This window comes from Sinohyriopsis cumingii, chromosome 11 (genome assembly GCF_028554795.1).
Source record: "Sinohyriopsis cumingii isolate HCF-2022 chromosome 11, ASM2855479v2, whole genome shotgun sequence".
In the NCBI taxonomy this organism is placed as follows: Eukaryota; Metazoa; Mollusca; class Bivalvia; order Unionida; family Unionidae; genus Sinohyriopsis; species Sinohyriopsis cumingii.
Window position 1 is genome coordinate 5,940,664 of NC_142971.1, and position 23,709 is coordinate 5,964,372.

At 35.0% G+C, this 23,709-nt stretch overlaps 1 protein-coding gene across 1 annotated transcript in view; it reads left to right on the forward strand.

The window, feature by feature from the left end:
• Nucleotides 1–782: 782 nt before the first annotated feature.
• Nucleotides 783–23,709, forward strand: part of LOC149787560 (protein rolling stone-like) — a 75,264-nt gene continuing 52,337 nt past the window's right edge. Inside the window, exon 1 of the mRNA XM_089973709.1 lies at nucleotides 783–1,137. Coding sequence (XP_089829835.1) covers nucleotides 1,018–1,137 — 120 coding nt within the window. The 5' untranslated portion in view covers nucleotides 783–1,017. The remainder of the gene's footprint in view (nucleotides 1,138–23,709) is intronic.

Here is a 23,709-nt window from a genome sequence, read left to right on the forward strand (position 1 = left end):
AAATGTTGAAAAAAAAACCTCATAAGCTTATGCAAAATCGTAACATAAACCAATAAAATGCTAACTGTAGGACAGTTACCTTCTTTTATGTAAGGGTGTGATACCAACAAAAATGTATACTATGATATAGATTGTCATTCTAGTAGAGGCAGTGCATGAGAATGAAAATTTAAAATGTAAAATTAAACTCATGTCAGTGAAGCGTGAACTCGTCAAATGTATCACTTCACCAAGTTTCACGATTCCAAGGACAACCATACGTACATAGAATACAAAAAAACTACTTGGTGATATCCGAATCGCAAAAAGCTAAAAAGTAAAAATTCTTAAAACCTGGAAGGTACAATCAATGTACATATATGAACAGTTATCCTTCTACCTCAGTAGGTTCCGAAACGGCACTCAGTTCAACTAAAAGACTCAGGTGTTACTCTTATCAGGGGCCGACCGTTTAACCAGCAATTGGCGGGGGCGAGATTTTTTGAACCGCGATATTATTTTGGTTTGTTTAGGGGAGGGGTCTTTCGCCTCAAGATACTTTTTAAAAATTGTCAAATGCTTTCTACAAATCAGAGCAAAAATACTTCTTTTATCACGCTATGTAGGGACCAGAAATTATTTTGGTCCCCCCCCCCCCCATCCTAGGAAAATTAAATGGTTGGGCCCTTAGGAAAGTTTATGCTTGTGGTTGCTGGTCGCATCTGTCGCATGAAAAAATGTCGATAAACGTCACGTGATTTTCACTTATATCAATCTCTACTAGGCAATGATTCACAGCCTGAATAGCGGGCTGCAGTGGGATGCCGCCTTTAGAAGTGGAGAACAAAAAATATATATTCATTGATTAAAAATCTGAAGAATCTACTGGAAAATTTCATTTGAACGATTATGTCAAAGGAATTTATTGAGTGGTTGTTAAACGTATGCGGACTACACCATTCCAGTCAAGAGACCAATTACACTCTACAGTGATAACTCCGGACATTCAGTAACATCACACTGTAGTCTGTATCTGAGATGACGGAGCAGAAAGACGACAGCGTTTTACGGTCATGTTCGGACTGTATTATCTACGAACTTCGGCCAGAAAGTGTTGGTCTCAACCATGACAATCCATCTGAATTCATAAAGTCACAGGTAAGCATCCGTAAACATGGGCGCTAGTTCAAATGAGCTCAACATATCAGACTTCAGTGAAATTATGTAATTTCAGCACTAGGACGTGAAGCTCGTTGTCGTCGTCGTTATTGTTGCTGTCTTATATTTTTTTATGTTGTTATTTATGTTTTATGATCATTATAGACTATCTAAAACTTCATTCGATTCAATTCATTTTATTAGCATAATATCCAGTGTCACGACTGTACCAAAGCGATAACTGTAAGATAATTTAAACCCAACAAATTGATAGAAATTGAAAATGAAATTATATATGATGTTGCATCTACAGAATTCTGAGACAGATATTTACAATCTCTTGCGCACATACACAAATATTTACACACACACACACACGCGCGCGCGCGCGCGCGCACATACACATGTACATACTTATTGATACGTGGCTCAGTTCCATATTTACTCCATAGTCATATGTTGTATATATTACCTGTTATACGACCTGTTACATATAGACACATTTCCCTTTCCGTAATCTTGGGTTGTATAGCTTACTTGTTATAAGACCTGTTACATATAGACATATTTCCTTTTCCGTAATCATGGGTTGTGTAGCTTACTTGTTATATGACCTGTTACATATAGACACATTTCCCTTTCCGTAATCATGGGTTGTGTAGCTTACTTGTTATATGACCTGTTACATATAGACACATTTCCCTTTCCGTAATCATGGGTTGTGTAGCTTACTTGTTATATGACCTGTTACATATAGACATATTTCCCTTTCCGTAATCATGAGTTGTGTAGCTTACTTGTTATATGACCTGTTACATATAGACACATTTCCCTTTCCGTAATCATGGGTTGTGTAGCATACTTGTTATATGGCCAGTTACATATAGAGACATTTCCCTCTCCATACTCGTGGGTTGTATTATTTTGTATATATTGTTATACGACCTGTTACATACAGACACATTTCCCTTTCCATACTCGTGGGTTGTATTATTTTGTATATATTGTTATATGGCCTATTACATATAGACACATTTCCCTTTCCATACTCGTGGGTTGTATTATTTTGTATAAATTGGTATACGACCTGTTACATATAGACACGTTTCCCTTTCAATACTCGTGGGTTGTATTATTTTGTATAAATTGGTATACGACCTGTTACATATAGACACATTTCCCTTTCCATACTCGTGGGTTGTATTATTTTGTATATATTGTTAAATGACCTATTACATATAGACACACTTTCAGCTGGATTATCATGTAAATGCGACTGGGAAAAAAAATTACACTTTTAGATATGCAAAATTATATCTAAGTTCGTTTCTTTGAGGATGCACAACTTGCATATATAACGCAACTGGAATTTGTGACATGTGGAATGATTTTATTTCCTTGTACAAGCAGTTCCTAGTGTTATTAATACTCGTTCGTTGCATGTAGATAAAATGTTTTGATGACCATAAGTATGCAGGTGACCCATTTTATAACGAACTAGGTAACGTTTAACAAAATCACAGATGAGGTCAGTTACTAATTACATACACATGAGTCTTTACATTATTTTGTTCCTTAGAAAATTCGGATTTAATAAATCATTTCATCATGGATGTCCTTGGCACCAATATGATAGATTATTCATGGAACTTTGACTTAACATGTCAGGGCAAAGTTCTAAGTTAAACAGATCCATTACTCGGCCCGATTGTGACCAAACAGCTAGATCTCAAACATGAAATAGGTCTTCGTATTTGTTTTTACCCACGTTATGGTGTTAAGACTGATGATTAATTCCATTATTTCTTGAAATATATTTTTGCAGTTGAGAAATAAGAGCCACAATACGTGAATGCTTATAAAGACTTAATGTTGAAAATTTCAGTATCATGAATTCTAAAACAAAGACACACTTATCAAACTTGCTGAATGTTAATAATTATTTTATCAAATTTTCAATTGTCTTGTTACACTTATTTATACTGACATATTTGAGTAGGAGCATTTTTCTATTCATTCATACCCAGATATTTGAGTGCTAAGTTTAAATATGATCCTCAGTCGTTAATGTCATGCCGTTAAGCAGCAGACTAAGTTTCGTTTCTATCCAAGCAGTCCTTAAAATATACCTGAATGGAAACGATGTTTATCGTGCAAGTAAAACAAGATCGGTCTGAAAGAGACCATTAAACTGTCACACTTTTGACAGGGGAAACTGAAACTGGAAGCTGAGTTGGGTCTATTTTCTATTAAGTCGATACCAAATGTTGATGGCAATGCATAACGCCTTTCAAGTTATTGTGTGTAAACGAAAGTCGTACCGTGGAAATCATTATATATATATATATATATATATATATATATATATATATATATATATATATATATATATATATATATATATATATATATATATAAAACTCTGACCCTGAGTTTGTATATGAAGCTTAGTCTCGGACAGTCAAAGAAAACTTAACCTATGTAACGCCACTTTTGATTGGTTGAGAATGAGAAATCATTCTCAAACTCAACGTCCATTTTTATGATCTTCAGCCTATGCTGTGACTATCTCTGTATGTTCATTAGAAATGATTGTAGAAAGAATTTAATTTTTGTCATTACTCTTGAGTTAAATATGATATACGGCTCGAAAATCGCACCAATGTGGCCATAAAAATGCTTCTCCCTGTTTTACAGTGCAGTGTTTGCCTTTGGACACCCTTGGGATACAGTCTGGACCGTGATCAACATATTTGTCTAACTTAACAATTGCGTAGGTATCAGGATGTAACAGTTTGCCTGAAAATCAGGATATTAGGGATACAGTCAGGGCGCAAAATCGATATTTACGAGCGATATCATATATCACGTCGGTATAACTTTGTCTTTACACTATGACGATCGATATTTCATACGTAGGTTAATCACTGAAGGGTGCGAAATTCTGTTTGTACAATGACGGAATTGGTACTTAGAGCAACCGCCACAGCTGACTCACACTTTCTAGTGGGTGACTGTTGTTTTATCAAGTGATATGGGTGCATTTCAATTAATTTATATTCACATCAGGACAGCAGAGAATAAAATTAATCGGCCCAGTTAAATAACATAATAATCTAACAGTGTTAATGATTCGAATTTTCTAACGTTAGATAGATAAACTTAATGTATATCGTGGCATCACAATGATATACGACGCAAATGAAAATTAAGCAGTATTAAGTACCATTTAGTAATCTCAAGAAATATTAAGTTCCAGTAATCTCCAGAAGTATTAAGTAATTTCAAGCAAAAGTGTGTACCAGTAATCTCAAGCATCATGAAGAAACAGTAGTCTCAAGCAGTACGAAGTATCAGTAATCTCAAGCAGTATTAAGTACCAGTAAGCCCAATCAGTATGAAGTACCAGTAATCTCAAGCAGTATTAAGAACCGATAATCTGAAGCAGTATTAAGTACCGGCAATTTCAAATAATATTAAGTACCAGTAATCTCCAGCAGTATTAAGAAACAGTTATCTCAGACAGTATTATGTACTAGTAATCTCAAGCAACATTAAGATACAGTAACATCAATCATTATTAAGAGGCAGTACTCTCAAGCAATACTAAAAACGAAACAGTAATCTGAAGCAGTATTATTAAGTACCAGTAATCTCTAGCAGTATTAAGAACAGTACACTCAAGCAGTATCTTGTACTAGTAATCTCGAGAAATATCAAGTTCCAGTAATCTCCAGAAGTATTAAGAAACAGTAATTTCAAGCAATAATGTGTACTAGTAATATCAGTCAGCATGAAGAAACAGTAGTCTCAAGCAGTATGAAGTACCAGTAAGCCCAAGCAGTATAAAGTACCAGTAATCTCAAGCAGTAGTAAGAACCGATAATCTGAAGCAATATTAAGTACCGGTAATTTCAAGCAGTATCTGGTACCAGTACTGTCTATCATTATTAAGAAACAGTTATCTCAGACAGTATTATGTACTAGTAATCTCAAGCAACATTAAGAAACAGTAATCTCAAGCATTATTAAGTACCAGTAATCTAAAGCAATAATAAGTTGCAATAATCTCAGGCAGTATTATGTACCAATAATTTCATACAATATTATGTGCTAGAAATTGCAAGCAGTATTAAGTATCAGTCATCTCAAACAAAAGCAAGTACCAGTAATCTCGAGCAGTATCGACTACCAGTAAGCCCCATGCAGTATTAAGAAACTGTACATTTCGAGCATTATTAAGTACCATTACTCTTCATCAGTATTACCAGTAATCTACAGCAGTATTAGGAACAAGTATTCTGGAGCAATATTAATTACCAGTAATCTCAAGCAGTATTAAAAACAGTAATCTCGAGCAGTTGTATATATTAGTAATCTCAAGCAGAATTAAGTAGAGCAATCGCAAGCAATACTAAATACCAGTAATCTCAAGCAGTATTAAGTACCTGCAATCTCAAGCAATATTAAATACCAGTAATCTCAAGCAGTAGTATGTGCTAGCAATCGCAAGCAGTATTAAGTACCTGTACTCTCAAATAATAGTAAGAAAAAGTAATCTCGAGCAGTATTAAGAAGTAGTAATCTCAAGCATTATTAAATACCAATAATCAGAAGCAGCCGACGTACTGAACTTGTCTGATGCTGACGGCTGGGGGTTCGGGGTGAACATCCTGTGGACGATTTTATAATCTACTGATATTAGTTCCTGAATTCAATATCATTTAGCAACCCCCTCATGGAAATATATGAGATGTGTTGACCACGCCCCCCAAATAGTTCAGAACGTTTGCTAAATGTCAATGAAATCTCAATGGAATCTACAAAAAAAAAAAAAAAACTTAAGTGCAAACATTTTGCAGCTGAAAGGTTACAAAATGTCAGAGTCGAATGTTTTCGTCGGAATCGCTCAATCTTGTGACAATATTCTTTCTACACGATGCATGTGGACTCGATAACGACGTCATCTTCATGTCTCTATTGAATAATTAAAGTGTCAGAAGCAGGTCGCAAAGTTAACCGTGTATTGTTTTCTGTGCTTTAGAAATTGTATTGAGATTGAGCTTCCAATGACACACACACACACACACACACACACACACACACACACACACACATTTGCAGTTAATCCCTCAATAATTGAATTCTAAAAGCCCTGTCCTCCCATTATGTTTTTTTTTTCGATTCAATTCAGCAATTCACTAATAGACATTCACACCACTTTGCTTTGTTGCAACTAATGGCTTTGTTTTAACCACATACGAGACGACAGTATATTAGAGCTGCCTACGGTACCACGAAAACAGATGTACCGTACGACACCGCATTATTTTTTAACATACCGCGATACGTTCCACGGTATACCGCAATTATATTAGAGTTCATACATTTAATTTTCAGTAGCAAGGGTCTCTGATTTTGTTTTAATATTTCGGGCTCTCACATATCTGGAAAAAATATCTTGATCTAATTTAAAGCAAACTACAGACTAATGCCATATTTTATCCACTGTATTATTTTAAAACAAAAATAGTTACTTATAGTGAAATAAAAGAAAATGTCTCGGTTGGAAACTAATGGCAGTCCCACCCCAACCGAAACCCCGAAAATTAAACAGTCATTACCTGATATGATATCGATTTGCTTCGTGTATGTTAATTGTTATAAAGTTATCAACTAAACACTTGAAAATGGGATCATTAAGCTTATAAATACACTATAGATGACACATGTAGAATACACTATAGATGACACACGTAGAATACACTATAGATGACACACGTAGAATACACTATAGATGACACATGAAGAATACACTATATATGGCACATGTCGAATACACTATAGACGACACACGTAGAATACACCGCTGATATTAAAAAGCTTGTTTATAAAAATAGGACGTTTTGACACCAAAGTATACAATTTACTAACTACACTATTGATATAATGAACAAGGTAATCTTAAGTTTGATGCTAACATCCGGGGGAAGATCTTTATCAGAGAGAGGCAGTAAACATAAAACACACTGGCTCAACAAACGCTAAAATATTTAGTGGACTAGAGAAATTATGTAAAATTTAAACAGAAAATAACTGCTCTCTTAAAATAATTATCGCTTCTAAGAAGGAACACGTATATAACACATTAACATGCGCTAGTATACAAGAAAACAAAATTATATATATATATATATATATATATATATATATATATATATATAAGTATATTTTTGTAATATTCGAAATTAATTTATGTTAAATACAACTGTTTTTTTAATTAAAAAAAAAATTGGGTTAAAATCTGACATGGAAAATGAAGGCATGATTTTAAGGTCACTAAATTAGTAATAAGATTACTCGGGAATTTTCGTGCATTCCGTACTGAAATAAACTAGCAGTACATTGAATGGTACCGGAAATAATAATAGTTTAGTAGAATACTATTAGCAATGTAGCTAGTTCATACTTTATATGTGCTCATGGGCCCATTGGTTTATTGCAGTAATAAGACCAATTATTAAGTTACTACATCATGCAACAACAATATTATGTAACTGAGACAATAAAACAACATCAATAACAACAAACAATACTACTACTGCTACTACTACTACTACTACTACTAATAATAATAATAATAATAATAACAATAATAACAATAACCATCATCATCATCATCATCATCATCATCCTGGACAGGTTGTGCGGGTAATGAAGACTGGCCACACATGTTTATCTTTACGACAAAGTGCAGAGCATAAGTTACCCTAACTATTTTTGGGGAGGGGAATTTCACATACACTACCATTTCCTTAATAATTTTTTTTAGTCTACATCATTGCAATAACGTTAAAGAGGCCTTACATGCTCATGAAGTACGTACAAATTACTACAGAGCTTGAACAAAATGAAAATCCGAAGCATCTGTTTCACTCCATTTAATATCGAGTGTCTACATTTTCTTGAACCTCGCATATCCATGTTGATGGTGACAACTTTTAAATAAGTACTGTCCTAACTTCGGTCTAGATGTTTGGCAGTACTTTGAAGCATTTTTTTCCTCATTTGTTTCATGCTGGATATTTACCGCGAATGTACCTCTTTTGCCATAAGCTAAGAAAATGGAGTAGTTATAGCGCACGGATACATTCCACCCAGAAAAACCGTGTATCGTGCTTGAATTGTATACTAAAGATGGCAATGCACTGCCGTTGCTGTGCATCAAGTAATTCTGCACCATTGTGACATAGTTTAAAGTGTTCCAAGAATATGCAAATAAGAATATACAAATAAAAGCACATGCAGAAAATTAAAAAAAAAACTCAGAAGTCTCACCACATACATGTTAATTTGACCACCAAAAACATCATTGAGCGCATTCTACTTGCTCAACAGTCAAGCCAGGTACTTTTGTAACTTTTCACTTTCAACTTGTCTCTGTTGCTTCCCTTACTTCTCTTGAAAGGGTTAGATTTCAAAGAGGGTTCCGTGATAGAATCAGGGTTCAAGTCTGGAGTTTTCTTTTGGCTCAACGTTGTGTGTAGACGAGACCAATTTATCAGGTTACCGGACAAATACTTCCTTTTTTGCCGCTGAAATTACGGCCATACTAGTATCATTTGATTTCAGTGAAACATTCAAGTAAACAAATTTAGGCATTTTTTGGGATTCCCTTTCCACACTGAAAGCCATGCAAAACCTGGAATTTGACAAACCGGTAATATCTGAAATCTTAACGAAAAATGATGATGTTCATTAAATAGGGAAGAACTATTCTATATTGTTCAGTGGCCAGTCACATTCGATTTAAGAAAAATGAAAAGGCAGATTTGGCTGCTCGGCAATCACCCGTTTCCTAATGGAATATTCCATATACAGACTTAAAATACCGTATAGATCAGCGTGTACCTTTTACTTTGCAAATTATGTGGAATGAAAACTTCAGAACATCATACACAACATTCTGGAGAGTATCTTACTGAAGCATAGGGGCCCCGAGTGGCCGAGTGATCTAAAGCGCTGTCCGTTACGGATCACTGCCATCTCACCTCTGTCTTCGTGGGTTCGAGTCTCGGATTCAGCCTATGTGGGTATGTGCGAAAGCTTGCCAGTAGCTTCTCGTGGGTCGGTGGTTCTTTCCGGGGTTTCCCGGTTTCTTCCTCCACCATTAATACTGGCCGCCATGTATAGCCTATCTTGTGCTGAAAAATGGCGTTAAACCCTACAACAACAACAACAACTTAAACATAACATGGCGCTGAGATAAGGTAGTATTATGCCGGATTAAACCATGTGGAGGCCCTTAGGCAGTCGAAATCATGACCCCACCCCCACCCCGCAAATTATCTCCTAATACGTTTTATCAATATTATTTCGATCCGTTGTCGCGGGGCCCCTAGGCGGGTACCTTACTCTTGGTAATCCGGTACTGGAGACACATACCTGCCTCAGGCATAGCTCCTAATAGTTAATCCTCGACCAGAGTGCATACCCTGCCATTGTTCACTGACAGTGAAGCACATTCTAGTCAGGTACGTCGATTTTCACTCTGTGCAACATAAGTATTTTGACGTGAACTCAATGAAAAAAATATAAAATGGTGTCCAACTATAGACAATCTTAAGCTTTTTTAAACAAATTTTTATCATATTTTTTAGACTTGTACATGTTATACTTTTATCTTTTTTGATATACCATTTACGGAATTTTAAAATCTTTACATTTTAAATGTATCGTTTAACACTAAATATATATGTTTTTGGAAGGTGAATTGCCATTTACTCGCGTTTAAATTTCGGTAGTTTGGACTGTGACAGTTCACACTTTATTTCAAGCACTTTCAGAATATACAACGTATATACGCTATGCGCCTTTCGTAATACATGTATATAGTAAATGTACAGATTGCAGAAAGATGATGTCAAAAGAATTGTCATACGAGTTTTTCCCTCACTGAGCAATCTCCCTTTCAGCAACCATTCTTTCATTACCATCACTAATGTAGCACAGGGAATCATCACATTTTAATATATTCTTCTGAAACTTCCCAAACCAGTTACCCATTCCTAATTAAATGTGAAAATTTGAATAATATAATTTTATGTTTAATTAACATTCATGGGTTGATACACTGATGTCCATCCTTTATCGGCAGCCTCAGTTTGGAATCAACTCTTCTGATTATCGAACACCGGTGCTTCCGTTACCATAGTTCTCTGTCACTGTTTCAAAGCAATTAAAATATCTGAGACAATAGAACATCTCATTCAATAAGATATATGCGCCATACATCCATTTAGCCCCAGACAAAGGGCCTTATCAATTGAATGTGTTCAGTAAGGGCGTTGTGGATCGATAGGAATGCTTTCAGCTGACGAGCGATATTTGCGTGCAGACGATGGCGGGTCGAGAATCAATTTTTCTAAACGTCATAGTTCCTTGAATTAAACATGACTTTTCTTTTGTCATGGGAACAAATATTACTGGTCCACATACATTCTATTTCTGTTTCCAAACATAGGAATTTTGTATTTAAAAGTCACAATTTGCCCTGATTAGTGTAAACTTAATTTCGAATTTATGAAAGATTTTTTTTAAATACCCTATATCCTATTTACTTTCAAGCACAAGCACAATTCGACCGAATATTACGACATATAGGGATAACATTTCCTAAAACGAAGAAGATTTTATTTTTAAAGTTTCTCATCTGTCAATATACAAGTTTGTGCACGAAGACAGACTAGGGAATCGATTCTTCAATCACTCAATTCTTATAAGATTCCCTCGAAATGGCAATCTGCTAAAATTGAATGACAGTGCAAGTTCCAAGTACTTTTTGTTTCAAGTAAGCTTGTGTACTAGCATACACAGTAAATTTGCATCTAATTTGCATGCTGTATGATTGCTATTGATCGGCAATGAGCACACGTCAGGAACAAATTAACCCCCCCCCTCCCCCGTGGTAGTTCCCAGCGACTGATCTTACATATATAAGAAAATTGGTTCTTGTTATTGTTGTTATTGTAGGGTTTAACGCCATTTTTCAACGCACGATAGACTATACATGGCGGCCAGTATTAACGGTGGAGGAAGAACCCGGGAAAACCCCGGAAACAACACCAACCCACGAGAAGCTACTGGCATGCTTTCTCACATACCCACATTGGCCGAATCCGAGACTCGAACCCACGCAGACAGAGGTGAGATGGCAGTGATCCGTAACGGAAAGCGGTTTAGACCAAAATTGGATATCCCACTATCTAAAAACAGACGACACGTGATATATTAACAAATTACATATTGGTAGGAATTTCTGTGTTAGTCTTAGTAAGATGAAATATTGAGACCATCACGGTGTGATAATAAAACCATAAAAGAAGTCGTTCGATTAATCACCCATCTAATAGAAAAAACCAAATACATATATTCCCTTATTCTTATTACCTCGGCGTTTGACTAGCTCTAATGGTGTTGTCTTGTAATTAATGGTCACTAGTTCCATCCAATTACTGTAGATACAATTAAATATACTGATCAAAATAAATGCCCGACACCAATTAGTGCTTATTCTAATAAGTACCATTCCGTTGCCGATTAGCATAGATCAGATACTAATCAGGAAGATCCAACCAACGCCGATATTACAAGTCAAATATTTTTGTCCATATAATTAGTACACAAGGTATTTTAATATGTAGAAAAGGAAAATCAAATGAATATGTAAGTTATAGTGTACAAATATACTATTTTTTTAAAATATAATACATGTAGTTGTTTTTAAATGTATTTTACACAAGTACCTACATTGCAAGAAAATTAAAATTCGATGACTGATTTTGAGGAAATTAGAATTTTTAAAGTTTGGGATCGTCGCTGATTATTTAAGAAAACGTTTGATCATCGCGATAAAACACGTGGATTTATATGCATATCCTCAAGTAAGATTGAATGTTCGATGAACAATTAGGGAAATTCATGGGGAATACAATTTATATGTGCGTCAAAATTATTACAGAATGAGAGACCAATCCCTGCATATGGTAAAATACCTCTATAAGTCATGCAGGCTGGGCCAGAGATCATACAGATTTCTAGATTAGGTTTACCATCGAGATATGTCTCTAAATGTCAGTAAGAAGTTTTACTTTGAAAGGTTACTTTTGATGTGCTGCGAGTGTATAATAAATGTTGATATTTAAAAGATCGCAAGATAACATGTTGTTCCATTTGACTAGACTAATAACAGCTCTAACTGAGAATGAATTTTATACGTGACATTTTCTTGATAATTTCCCCCGTTTACCCAGATCACACCAATTGCCAAACTGTTTATCCCATAAAGTTCCTATAGCCGATATGTTGCTGTACCGTAAAAGAGCAAATCCAAATAAAACCCATGCTTCGACATTTCACCGATAGACAACGTGTCTTCAAAATTGACTCCGTAATACGATTAATGAACTATATCTGAAGTAGCAGCAGAGGAGGCGAACGGGCCTTTCGCTGAAACTTAACTTTGAAAACTAAAAACCTCATAAGAATATTTTTTTAACAGTAAGGATTACTAACTCTAAACCAAAACCTCTAACTTTACCGAGTTTCTCACCCAGAGTCTCTCTCCCATACTCTGTCTTGGGGGTTATTTTTTTATATATTTTTTTTGTTATTTTATTTTTTTCATTAGTGTTTTTTTTTTAAAGTATATATGTTGTCGTTTACCAGCCTGGCGTCTGACTGAGGTCGTGCTTCCTCTGCTGCTATAATTAGATCATTATTATATCAGTAATGACACCTGGCACGGAATCTTATACTGCTAGATTAGCTCGAGAAAGATTAGAAGTGATTAAAAAATTGTTGCCTGTTTGTGATTCTTTTAGATAAAAATTTCAAGAACGTCAAGAAGCACAAGTTGAATATGCAGCAGGTACAGAAAAATTATTCAAACCCATTACAAAGGTTACTGAAAGAGTTGCAGAAGCAACTGAAGGGCTTCTTTCAGCAGTAAAACAAACCGCTGAGCAAACTAAAAAGATAGCAAGAAGAACTAGACCAACAAGAGATATTTTGGAAAATCTTCCAGACGTTCAACCACTGGCTCAACTTAAAGAAGAAGTTGCTGTTGGCGGAGAACCTCACCCCACCCAAAAAAAGAAAAGATTAAATTATTTGATAAATTTCATGAGGACATTGTTGGTACAGTAAGAAAATTGAAAATGCCAAGAAAATTAGCTGAATTTGCTGTTGCGAGTTTTAGTAATAGAGATAGATTTTTAAAGCCTGAACATACTGATAAACCGGTTTCAAGAGACACTTGGGGGAAATTGGATATATCGATTATACAGGGGAAGTAAGCAAGCTAGAGGGGATGATATTGATTTTATGATATATAAATCGGAAATAAGTAAAATATTGTTACTTAAACAACAGTTAAAAGAACAACCTAAACTTGTATCTCCTTCAAGATAAATTTCCAAAAAAGGATTTTGAAGAAATCGCGAATGCAGATTCGGAAAAAGTGTATGATTATGCTAAAAAATATAGAAGTAGGGGTAGTTATGTGAGAGTAAACTATAATGATTCTTTTACAGGAGATGATTAGGAGAGAGATGTGTATCTCATCTCTACTAAGCAAAGTTTTCTCAAGGCTAATGATTCTGATTTTCATTTAAAAGAGAATTGAGAAAATTAAAACAACAAGAAATTATAACTGAAGATCAACCAGAACCTTTCCAGCAAGAACCTTCCTATAAACTTCCTCCACCGCAGCAACAAATAGAACGACAACAAAGACAACCACAATCTCCCCAACAAAAACACAGTGCTTATAAAAATATTTATGTTGAAAAAAGTCATGCATTATTTAGTAATCGAGCAACATCAATAATGATTGCTTCTTTATTTTAGAAATAGAGAAAAATATTTGAAGGACCAGTTTGTTGAACGGATACAACCTGGATTGCTATAGTAAATGCCGCCCATAAAAATCGAGATTCTTTAGATACTGCTAGTCAGGATTTTATTGACTTTAGACAAGGAGTAATGAGCAGTACAGAGGCGAGATGTAAAAGACTAGCTAAAGAAACAAATGAGACTGTTGAAGAAACTAAACAGCAACATAATGACCCTGATGAAATTTACGAACTTAAGTCAGGCGCTACTGGAAGTGGTTTTTACTCAACTACGCCAGGAGGAAGTGGTCTTATTGCTTGTCCTGACAGTGTTCTTTCTGACGTAGATAGATCAAAAAAATTTGATTGGAGGAAAACGTGCTGGAAATAATTCGCTGGAAATCATTAATGAAATATCTGATATTTGTCGAACATTATTTACTGTCAGTATTATGGATCGCAACAATGATCATTCTCTCACTGATGAAATTGCTGTTGATTATCACAGCAACTGAAAACAATTAATTAATTATCATGTAATTTTAAAAAAAAATGATTATACCCAATGCACAACGTGGACTGGTAATGGTCATGGTAGTAAACTCACGATTACCAACTTACAAAGCAATTTAAGGATGTCGACTCGGTAATGTTGTTCAGGGTCTATTCAAAAGGACAGCCCCAAAAACAATACCAATTGCAAAACAATTAGGGATGAAGACTATTGGGGCTGTTCGTGATAAAGGCATATGCGCTATTGGTAAGGGGTCGTCCATTAATTATGTCAACAAAATAGGGGGGAGGGGGTTTGAAGAAGTTTGACAATTGTTGAGATGGGGGAGGGGGAGTTCAAGATAAATTGACGTCAACAATGTTTTTTTTTTACAATAAATTTAATAAATCAAAAAATAGGAAATTAGTCGGTGCGTTGGTATGGCACACACTCGTTCGCCCGTCAACAGCCCACCAGTTTAATCCTAAACCGGTTGAGCTCTTGCCAAGGAAGTCATAGTCTTGCATCATCATATTTTGTTTCTATTTGCAAAATCTGTCACCTCTATGTTACTTCACAAGTTATGTTGAAGAAGCATGTTCAACAGCACCGACAACGCGATCTTGGGCCTAGGCAATTACCACATGCTCCTCAACCGCAAAGAATTCGGCCAATACGAGTGGCTGCCAAAAGACAGAGAGAGCTGATGGCAATTATTGCTCATGGAGAGATGTTAAGCGCAGAATGGTAAGATGAAGATGATGTTGACTTGTTGGGTGTATCGGTTCCACAAGAAATTAATGAATCAGCCACTATGCCCATTTTAACAATTGAGGAACATTTGGCTTTCCCATGGGAAGATGATAGAAGCTAGAATATAAACTCGATTTTTTCATGAATTCAAAGTGTTATAGTCAATTTTAAATCTGTTAAACAAGTAAAAAAATGTATTAAAATTTATTTGTAGAACTTTTAATTTCCATAATTCTATTTTTAGCATAAAAGCCAGCCGTATAAAATATTGTCAGTTTGTAGGGGGTGGGTGTAAAATTTTATTAGGGAGGTCACTGAAAGTTTGACAGTTGTTGACAAGGGGGGGGGGGTAAAAATTGCCTAAAAATTGTTGACATAATTAATGGACGTCCCTTAATCTTGCCGGTAAAGCGTTCTCGACAATCAAGGATAGACTAGCACGGTTAATTAGACAAAAACCGCAACCATTAAAACGATAATACGTTGAGCAAGATATTCAGATGATTATACAGTATCTGCTGGTCCTTCAATTATGTTTGCCAAAGATAACACGGATCATCATAAAAATGTTAATGGAGGTTGAGGGAAATGTAAGAGCAGCTGGAGGAGCAGCTGATGGGCCACCAATTGTATCAATCAATGCAGACTACAACTTAGGCTTTGCTACACGTAAATCAATGTTGAAAGATGGTTGCAGAAAATTTTCATGCGCGATTCCACTGTCACACATCTTTGGATTTTGTAGAAATGTCAGAAAAGTTGTCTTTGGAGCGAAACATACAGTTGTACTTGTGAGAAAGGGTAACGATAATGATGCTATTTGGCGACTAGCCCTCGTTGCTGCTGGTAAAGTAATAATATTTACACTTTCACTATAGATACCTGTAATAACTCAATCGCTTGCTGAAAAACAAAAATTAATTTCTTTTATGGACCATGGCTAACAATGACCACAGATAGCGTTCAGAGTAATATTCATGGGTTATTCACATGGCATATAGCATCTCAGCACGGTGTTTCTGCGCCAAGACATATATTTATTGCTTTACAAAATGCTGATCGATTAAATTAACAAGAACGTAGTCATGTGATATTTGAAAACCTTGGAGTTAGTAAAGTTTCTTTACGGATAAATGAATATCAAGAACCATCTGAAGATATAACTTTAAATTTTGAAAATAACTACATAGCACGTGTATATTATCGTTTAATGACATTCATGGAATCTGATCAAAATATAGATACCGGTTTACAAATATCGCAGTTAGATTTTAGAAATCTGTATCCGAACTATTACTTTTCATTGGAACATCTTGATTTATTTCGGCAATCTGTCGTTGATGTACATTTTCGAGCTCGTGCAAACCCAGCTGGTGGTGTTGATTACAGAACAATCGCGGTTATACTCAGCGACAAAGCAATGTTACTTGAAGGTCATGGTGGAAGAATGCGAGTTATTGACGCACCAGTAAAAAACACATGTAATTAAATCACTAATGATATTATAAAAATGTCGTATAGTCACGTTAATGTCACTCTTACTTCCGCTCAGGTGAAAAAATTACAATCAAAGCTTGCAAGTAAACGAGGAACAAAAATATTACTAAAATAGATCAAATTTCTAGTGGTGGTCCAACCAAATTATTATCAATCAAGACTACACTCAAACATTATAACATGGCTCTAGTATAAAAAACCGGAGTTCAACTTCTTCTTTCTCCGGGTTCCATTAAAGACTCAATTAAAACAGGCGGTATATTTCCACTTCTTGCAGCTCTACCAGCATTAATAGCCGCTGCAGCCACAGCTGTAGCAAAAGCAGCTGCACTTGGTGCTGTTGGAACCGCCGCTGGAATGGCATTAAATAAAGCAACAGGAAAAGGATATAAAAAGAGGGAAGGGGTCTGAGATTACAAGGAACCCCTTATCGATACGGAAAGGTCTGAGACTTCCAGGAGCACTTCGTTAATTCCTCAAATGTCCAACTTTAATTTAGTCGATGCTGCTAAAATAAATTATATATATATATATATATATATATATATATATATATATATATATATATATATATATATATATATATAAAATTTCAGAGGTATATTTATGCGTAATCAATCACCAAAACAACCAAACAATTTTGAAACAGGTATCTTTAATCTTGATGATAATTCAGGGCCTGGTACTCATTGGGTTGCATACACATTTGACCTACGTGATAGATCTCAAATTAGATAAATTAGTATCGATTTTTATACCGTTGATATGATCGATCAGAAGATCATCTTCGATCAATCCATTGAAATATTCAAATACGACCTTATGGCAAAGATACGTCTTATTTTTTACCGCTCCGGTGGCCTAGTGGTTAGAGCGTCAGCCTCGGATGCGGGAGGATGTGGATTCGATCCACGGCTCGGTCATACCAAAGACTTACAAAAATGATACTAACAGCTGCCTCGCTTGGCGCTCAGCCTTAAGAGGTTAGTGTTAGGACTGGTCGGTCTGGTGTCAGGATAATGTGACTGGGAGGGACATCATGCTACATGTCTGCGGTATGATGCCACAGTGCTAGCCATCACTATAAACTGTCACATTTCAGACATCGTAGCGATATGACTGAAAAATTGTTAAAGCTACGTTAAAAATCCAAATCATATCACACCACATCTTATTTTCCCCGGTACTGAATATGAGATAACCAGTATTAATGACATTTCTGACTGGTTTTTTAGTCGACAATGTCTGAATACATTATCACGATTTGCTTCATGATTTGTTATAAAGGATGTCTTACAAAGTTTTGGCTCATTTATATAAAATATAATTTGTTTAATTGATTATTTTTCTAAATAATTACTTTGAAGATCTTGTCAGATAATCTTCTACACGTGTAGAACCTTGTCATTATTGTCGTTGTTATGTTTTATGATTGTATCTTTTCAGTTCTCTGTATTTTTTACCACCACATTGCACGCACAACCGCGTTTCTCTTCTCACTCCAACACCGCATTTCAAACACGGTTTTGGTTCTAGACTTCCATTAAGCACACTTTGCAAATGATGTCCGCAGAATTCGTTTAGGCTTTGTTACAAGGAATCGCAGAACCTATCATTAACCACTTCCATTTGTCCATTGTTTGAATCATTATATATATATATATATATATATATATATATATATATATATATATATATATATATATATATATATATATATATATATATATATATATATATATATATGTATATATATAGATATTCAAATTATTTCACTTTAAATATTTGTCTTAATTATAAATGGATGAATTTGAGAGATTATCTAAGATTAAGCCTTATAAAGGTCAATTCAATCTTGAGAGAATATCCCCTGACTTACCGATAAAAGCTCTGGTTGATCAGAAGAATAAAACTTTGATTAACAAAATTCATGACGCCAAGAAAGAATTTCGCAAAGATGGCGCATCTCATGTGTGGTCAACATTCAAATTCACACGCAATGGCAAAGGTGTCGATCCTACGATGAACGACAAACGAGCGGTAATGATCATTAGATATCTCGACAATCGAACATATCTTTTTAAAGCAAAATTTATGAAGGAAGTAGACGATACCTGGATTATCCGTGACAAACATGATCCTGTCCATCATAATGAAAACATTGCCATACTGAGTAAAAATTCCAAACCAGGAATGTTGACTGGTATTAACAAACCGTATTATGAAAGAGCGTATCTGTTATCCGTGGTTATTTATGGGATTTATCCGACAAATGATAAACGCAGCGTTAATAATTTAAAACCAATGAAATTTTCAAGGCTAAATTGTGTAGCCGAACGAGTAACGGTACATTTTACCGTTTCGACACATGGAAACGGTCTAACGGATAAAAGACGTAAAATAATAAATGAGTGGGGAGAAATAGTTAAGGATACCGGAACGTCTATCAAAGATGTCGCTGAGCTAGGAAAGAAACTAAAATTCCCAATAACCGTAAAAAAAAAGATAACCAGAGAGATTTTATACGAATCAAAATATAAATCAAAAGGCTCTTCGATTGAAATTATTGATTATAATGCGCATTCGTGGACTAATGCAGTAATAACATTTCCACGAAATCGAACTGTTAAATTTTATCAACGAGATATATTCGATTTTATGAACGAAATAAGCAGAAACGATCCTGTATAAGTATGGTTATATCAAAGTTCTGATAATGGAAACTATGATCAGTTTGTACGACCTAATGGCGTTATTTATCGCACAGAATCTCTCCACGAAGAAGTGAAACATCTTGCGTTGAAATGTATCAATGATGCTGAACATTTACTCAGTAATTTTTCTACCGTTTTGTCAGTTGCGGCTCATTTTGCTAGAGAGAAACATTCGTGGAAACCACCTCGGTTTGATTTTCTCAATGATATAATATCTATTTGTGTCGAATACGGACACGGTGGATTGTGGAATAGTAAAGATGTTATCTCGGTTGATATGGTTGCATGTTATCCTGGAAGTTTTCTCGGTATGGGAGAGTGTTCTAAGTAGTTTGAGCTATTTGGACATCCAAGACACGAGATGACCAGAATATCGATAAACGGACCATTGCCAGATTTTGACTTGACTGGATTTGCTTGTATCGAGTCATACAGTCATATCGAGAATAAAACAAGAAAATAATATTGATTATTCTGAATCCGTCGCCGTTGAAATCAGATATATTTATTAGGAAAAAATCAAATATCAAAATTGTCATCTGCACCGTTAGTGTATGATCCTGTAACTAGACATAAAAATGTTTATCTTAATGGTAAAAACAACTCGTGTGATTAAACTATTTCGGAATTTTGATATGTTCTTGTTAACCCCTACACATAGACTCGACAGAGAAATGAACGAACGAGGAGTAAAATATTGTACTATAAAGAAATAACTGATGACCATAGAGCACTTGATCCAGAATTAAGAGAGTTTAAAAATTAATCAGACTACGACCTAATAAAGTTCAGTGTGAAAAAATGCGTTTAGTAATTTCAGAAACTTATATTAACAATTTTTGGAATTTGTGGAGACCAAATGATTTGATAGTGGCAAGTAGAAAGATGGTTCATGATACACTTCAACAACAATTATTTATGTTACATAAAAAAATTTTTTAAAAATCTACCCGTACCTTTGTGTTATGGGCCGGTTGATACGCGACGACAGAATATTGACGTTGCTATACCAGGATCGTCATAAAAACAAAATATTGTACTAAATGATGTTGTTTTGTTTCATGTCAATGTTGTTGAAGATGCGCTAAAATGGACAAGGCACCGCGGACGTTAGGATACGCGATGACAATATACTCATCTCAGAGGTTGACCATCTCTGATACTCGAGTTTGGATCGTCGATGATCGTATCGAATAGACAAATTTAGTTTATCTTGCAGTGTCTAGAGTTAGAAAAATATCTCAGTTGCGGAGGGTTATCATAGACTTTACAAAAACCACTGGCGATGTTATTGTTATTGTTATAAGAAAAAATTAGTTAGCCATAAACATTGTGACAAAAAATAAACACGACTTTGACCTTGATGCTGAATCTATAATGATACTGAAACAACAACAGAATAATCATTGTGCGAGCTGTAATACAGTAATGATGTGAAGCAATATTCTTAATGATCCAAGACAATTTACCGTAGACAGAATTAATAGTAAGTTTGGTCATACACGCGAAAATGTAATGCTGACCTGTCTTGAACGTAATCGTCGTCGAGGTGCTAGATTACAAAAGTGAATGTAGTGGTAATTGCGTGTCTTCAGTAATTACAAGTAATTGCTCGCGTACAAATCCACGTTGAGGATCAGTTGAATCTAGTCTGCATATTGCAGGTCTACCAGTATATCTTACCATGCTAGAAATTCCATGCGTTGTAATGCGTTGTAATGCTCCAGATAGCATCAGTCTCTCTTTTTTTACCGCCTTCAAGTTCATCGGGTTCATATAAATATCTTACAGTAACATTACCTAATACTGGTTGTTTTGAAAATTCGTGACGTTGTATTGGTATATGTTTTTATTGTAATTGCATTAATAGGTTTCATAGAAGTTGCACGAGTAATTTCATTATTTAATGCAGCTATCACACTCCCATTCGCGATATCTTTTTTCTTTCTGAATTATTTCTTCCGCATACTGATATCCAAATAATCGCACAGCAAGTGTTCGATTAAATCGTTCAACAATTGCCTGATCACGATGAATTGCGGTATGTCCTTGTCTAGTTTCGACATTATGTTTTTTTTTCTCATCAGAGATGATACTACACCAAGAAATTCTTTGCCAGGATCAACATGTAATAGATGTGGCTATCGCAAGGGTCCTCGTTGATAAATTTGCTCAAAAGCAGATACAACTTCAGCAGCTGTTTTAGTTGATAGTGGCTGTGCTTCCTTATACATACTTACAACATCAACGACAGTTAAGGCGTATTTGTATGTGAATTGACGTCTACCAATTTTGATAGTATCGTGGAATAAAAATAAAATTTCAGCCTGATGAACTTCATTAGGAGTGCTGACATGAAAATGTACATGCTTAAGTCGTTTAGGTTTTGGTATACAACTTTGCCATATTGCCTGTCGTGTTAACCATTTCACGGCAGTATAACGTGTAACATTTGCTGCATCAGCCAGTTTACTAATTGCTGCTCTACCTTTTCAATAACCTCTTGGGCTGTAATAAATCGATTCCATTATATTAATAATTGGTAGAGTAATTACAGGCTCAGAATAACAATTTACCTTTCATCGCAGATCTTGCCAACCAATTAATTAATGATTCTCTGATATTTTTTTTAATGGAATTTAACGAATGAATCAACTTCGCATCTGCAATATATCATTGTTATAAATCTTAAGTTTTATAAGCTACATCGTGAGTATGACATGTTTTATCAATATCTTTTATAGGATACTCTCCAGGTTTTGGTTGATCTCGTTGGTCAAGTCTAATATCAAGTAGGGTTCCAGGACCACAATAATTATATCCAGGAAGATGTTTTTCTCCTGAGTATTTAGCCCATGGTGTTCCTGATAATTTTCTTAATGAAGTAGCATAGCACCACAGATTTTACTGGTAGAAATAAAATTGTATTTACTTGTACCACATTTTACAAATTTACCTGCAAATACGCGTCTTTTATTTTTTGTTATTACTGTTGTCAACATACTCGTAGGAGTATGTGCTCTACATCGAACACAATACAGATTCATATTATTTATTATATTTATACAACATGGATGTCACTGATTTCTCAGCGACACGAAAACAAGAGCTGGTAAAGCATATTTCAGCATTACCGAATTCCATCAGAATGATTATAATAGGTCCTTCCGGATCAGGTAAAAAAAAAAAACAAAAACAATTGTTACTTAATTTGATAATGAGATGGTTAAAGTGGGGCAAGTTATATTTAGTTGCACCATCAGTTGATGATCAGAAATGCTACGATGTACTTAAAGATTTTAATGAAAATGCAAAATTGTTAAATGAAGATGGTGACGACATTATTAATTTTATAACCGATATTGATAAAGCACCGTCTGTAGATGAACTAGACAGGTTTATTAATAATCTCGTAGTATACGATGATGTGATGCTGGACAAGCAATCAAATCCAGTTAAAATATTTTCCAGAGGCAGACATAAAAATACCGATATAATTCATGTAACGTCGGAGATGTACACAAATACTAAAAGTAATTAGAGATAACTGTAATATTTCAGTTGTGTTTCATGGAGTTGATACACATACTCTGAGAAATATTCATCAGACTTGGTGCAGCGTAGATATGGATATAATCAGATTTAGAAATTTCTTCTCAAAAGCACGAACTAGCCCACACGGATTTATAACAATAAATTTACATGATCCTCGATTGCGATATCCTTTAGGCCTTGATAACATTTTTGGTTCATATAATAATGATCTAATTATAGCAGCAGAGGAGACGCGACCTCAGTGAGACGTCAGGCGGGTAAACGACAACATATATACTTTTAAAAAAACAAACACTAATGACAAAAATAAAGTAACAAAAAAAACTAACCCCCAAGAGAGACTCTGGGAGAGAAACTGGATAAAGTTAGAGGCTTTGGTTTAGCGTTAGTGACCTTATTTTTATTTTTTTCGTATGAGGTTTTTAGTTTTCAAAGTTACGTTTCAGCAAAAGGTATGTTCGCCTCCTCTGCTGCTGAAGTCAGACACCCCTAAATATCATTTAAGAGAACCAGCGTGGCTGCTACTTAAGTTCGTTGAGTTGCCAATGTCCACATATATTGTTCATGATTAGGTACGTATCTGGCCACACAAAAAAATCTCCGAGAGCAATTTGAGAAACGATTAGTTTGTACATTATAATACAGTGTAGTGGCAAAAATTGTATGC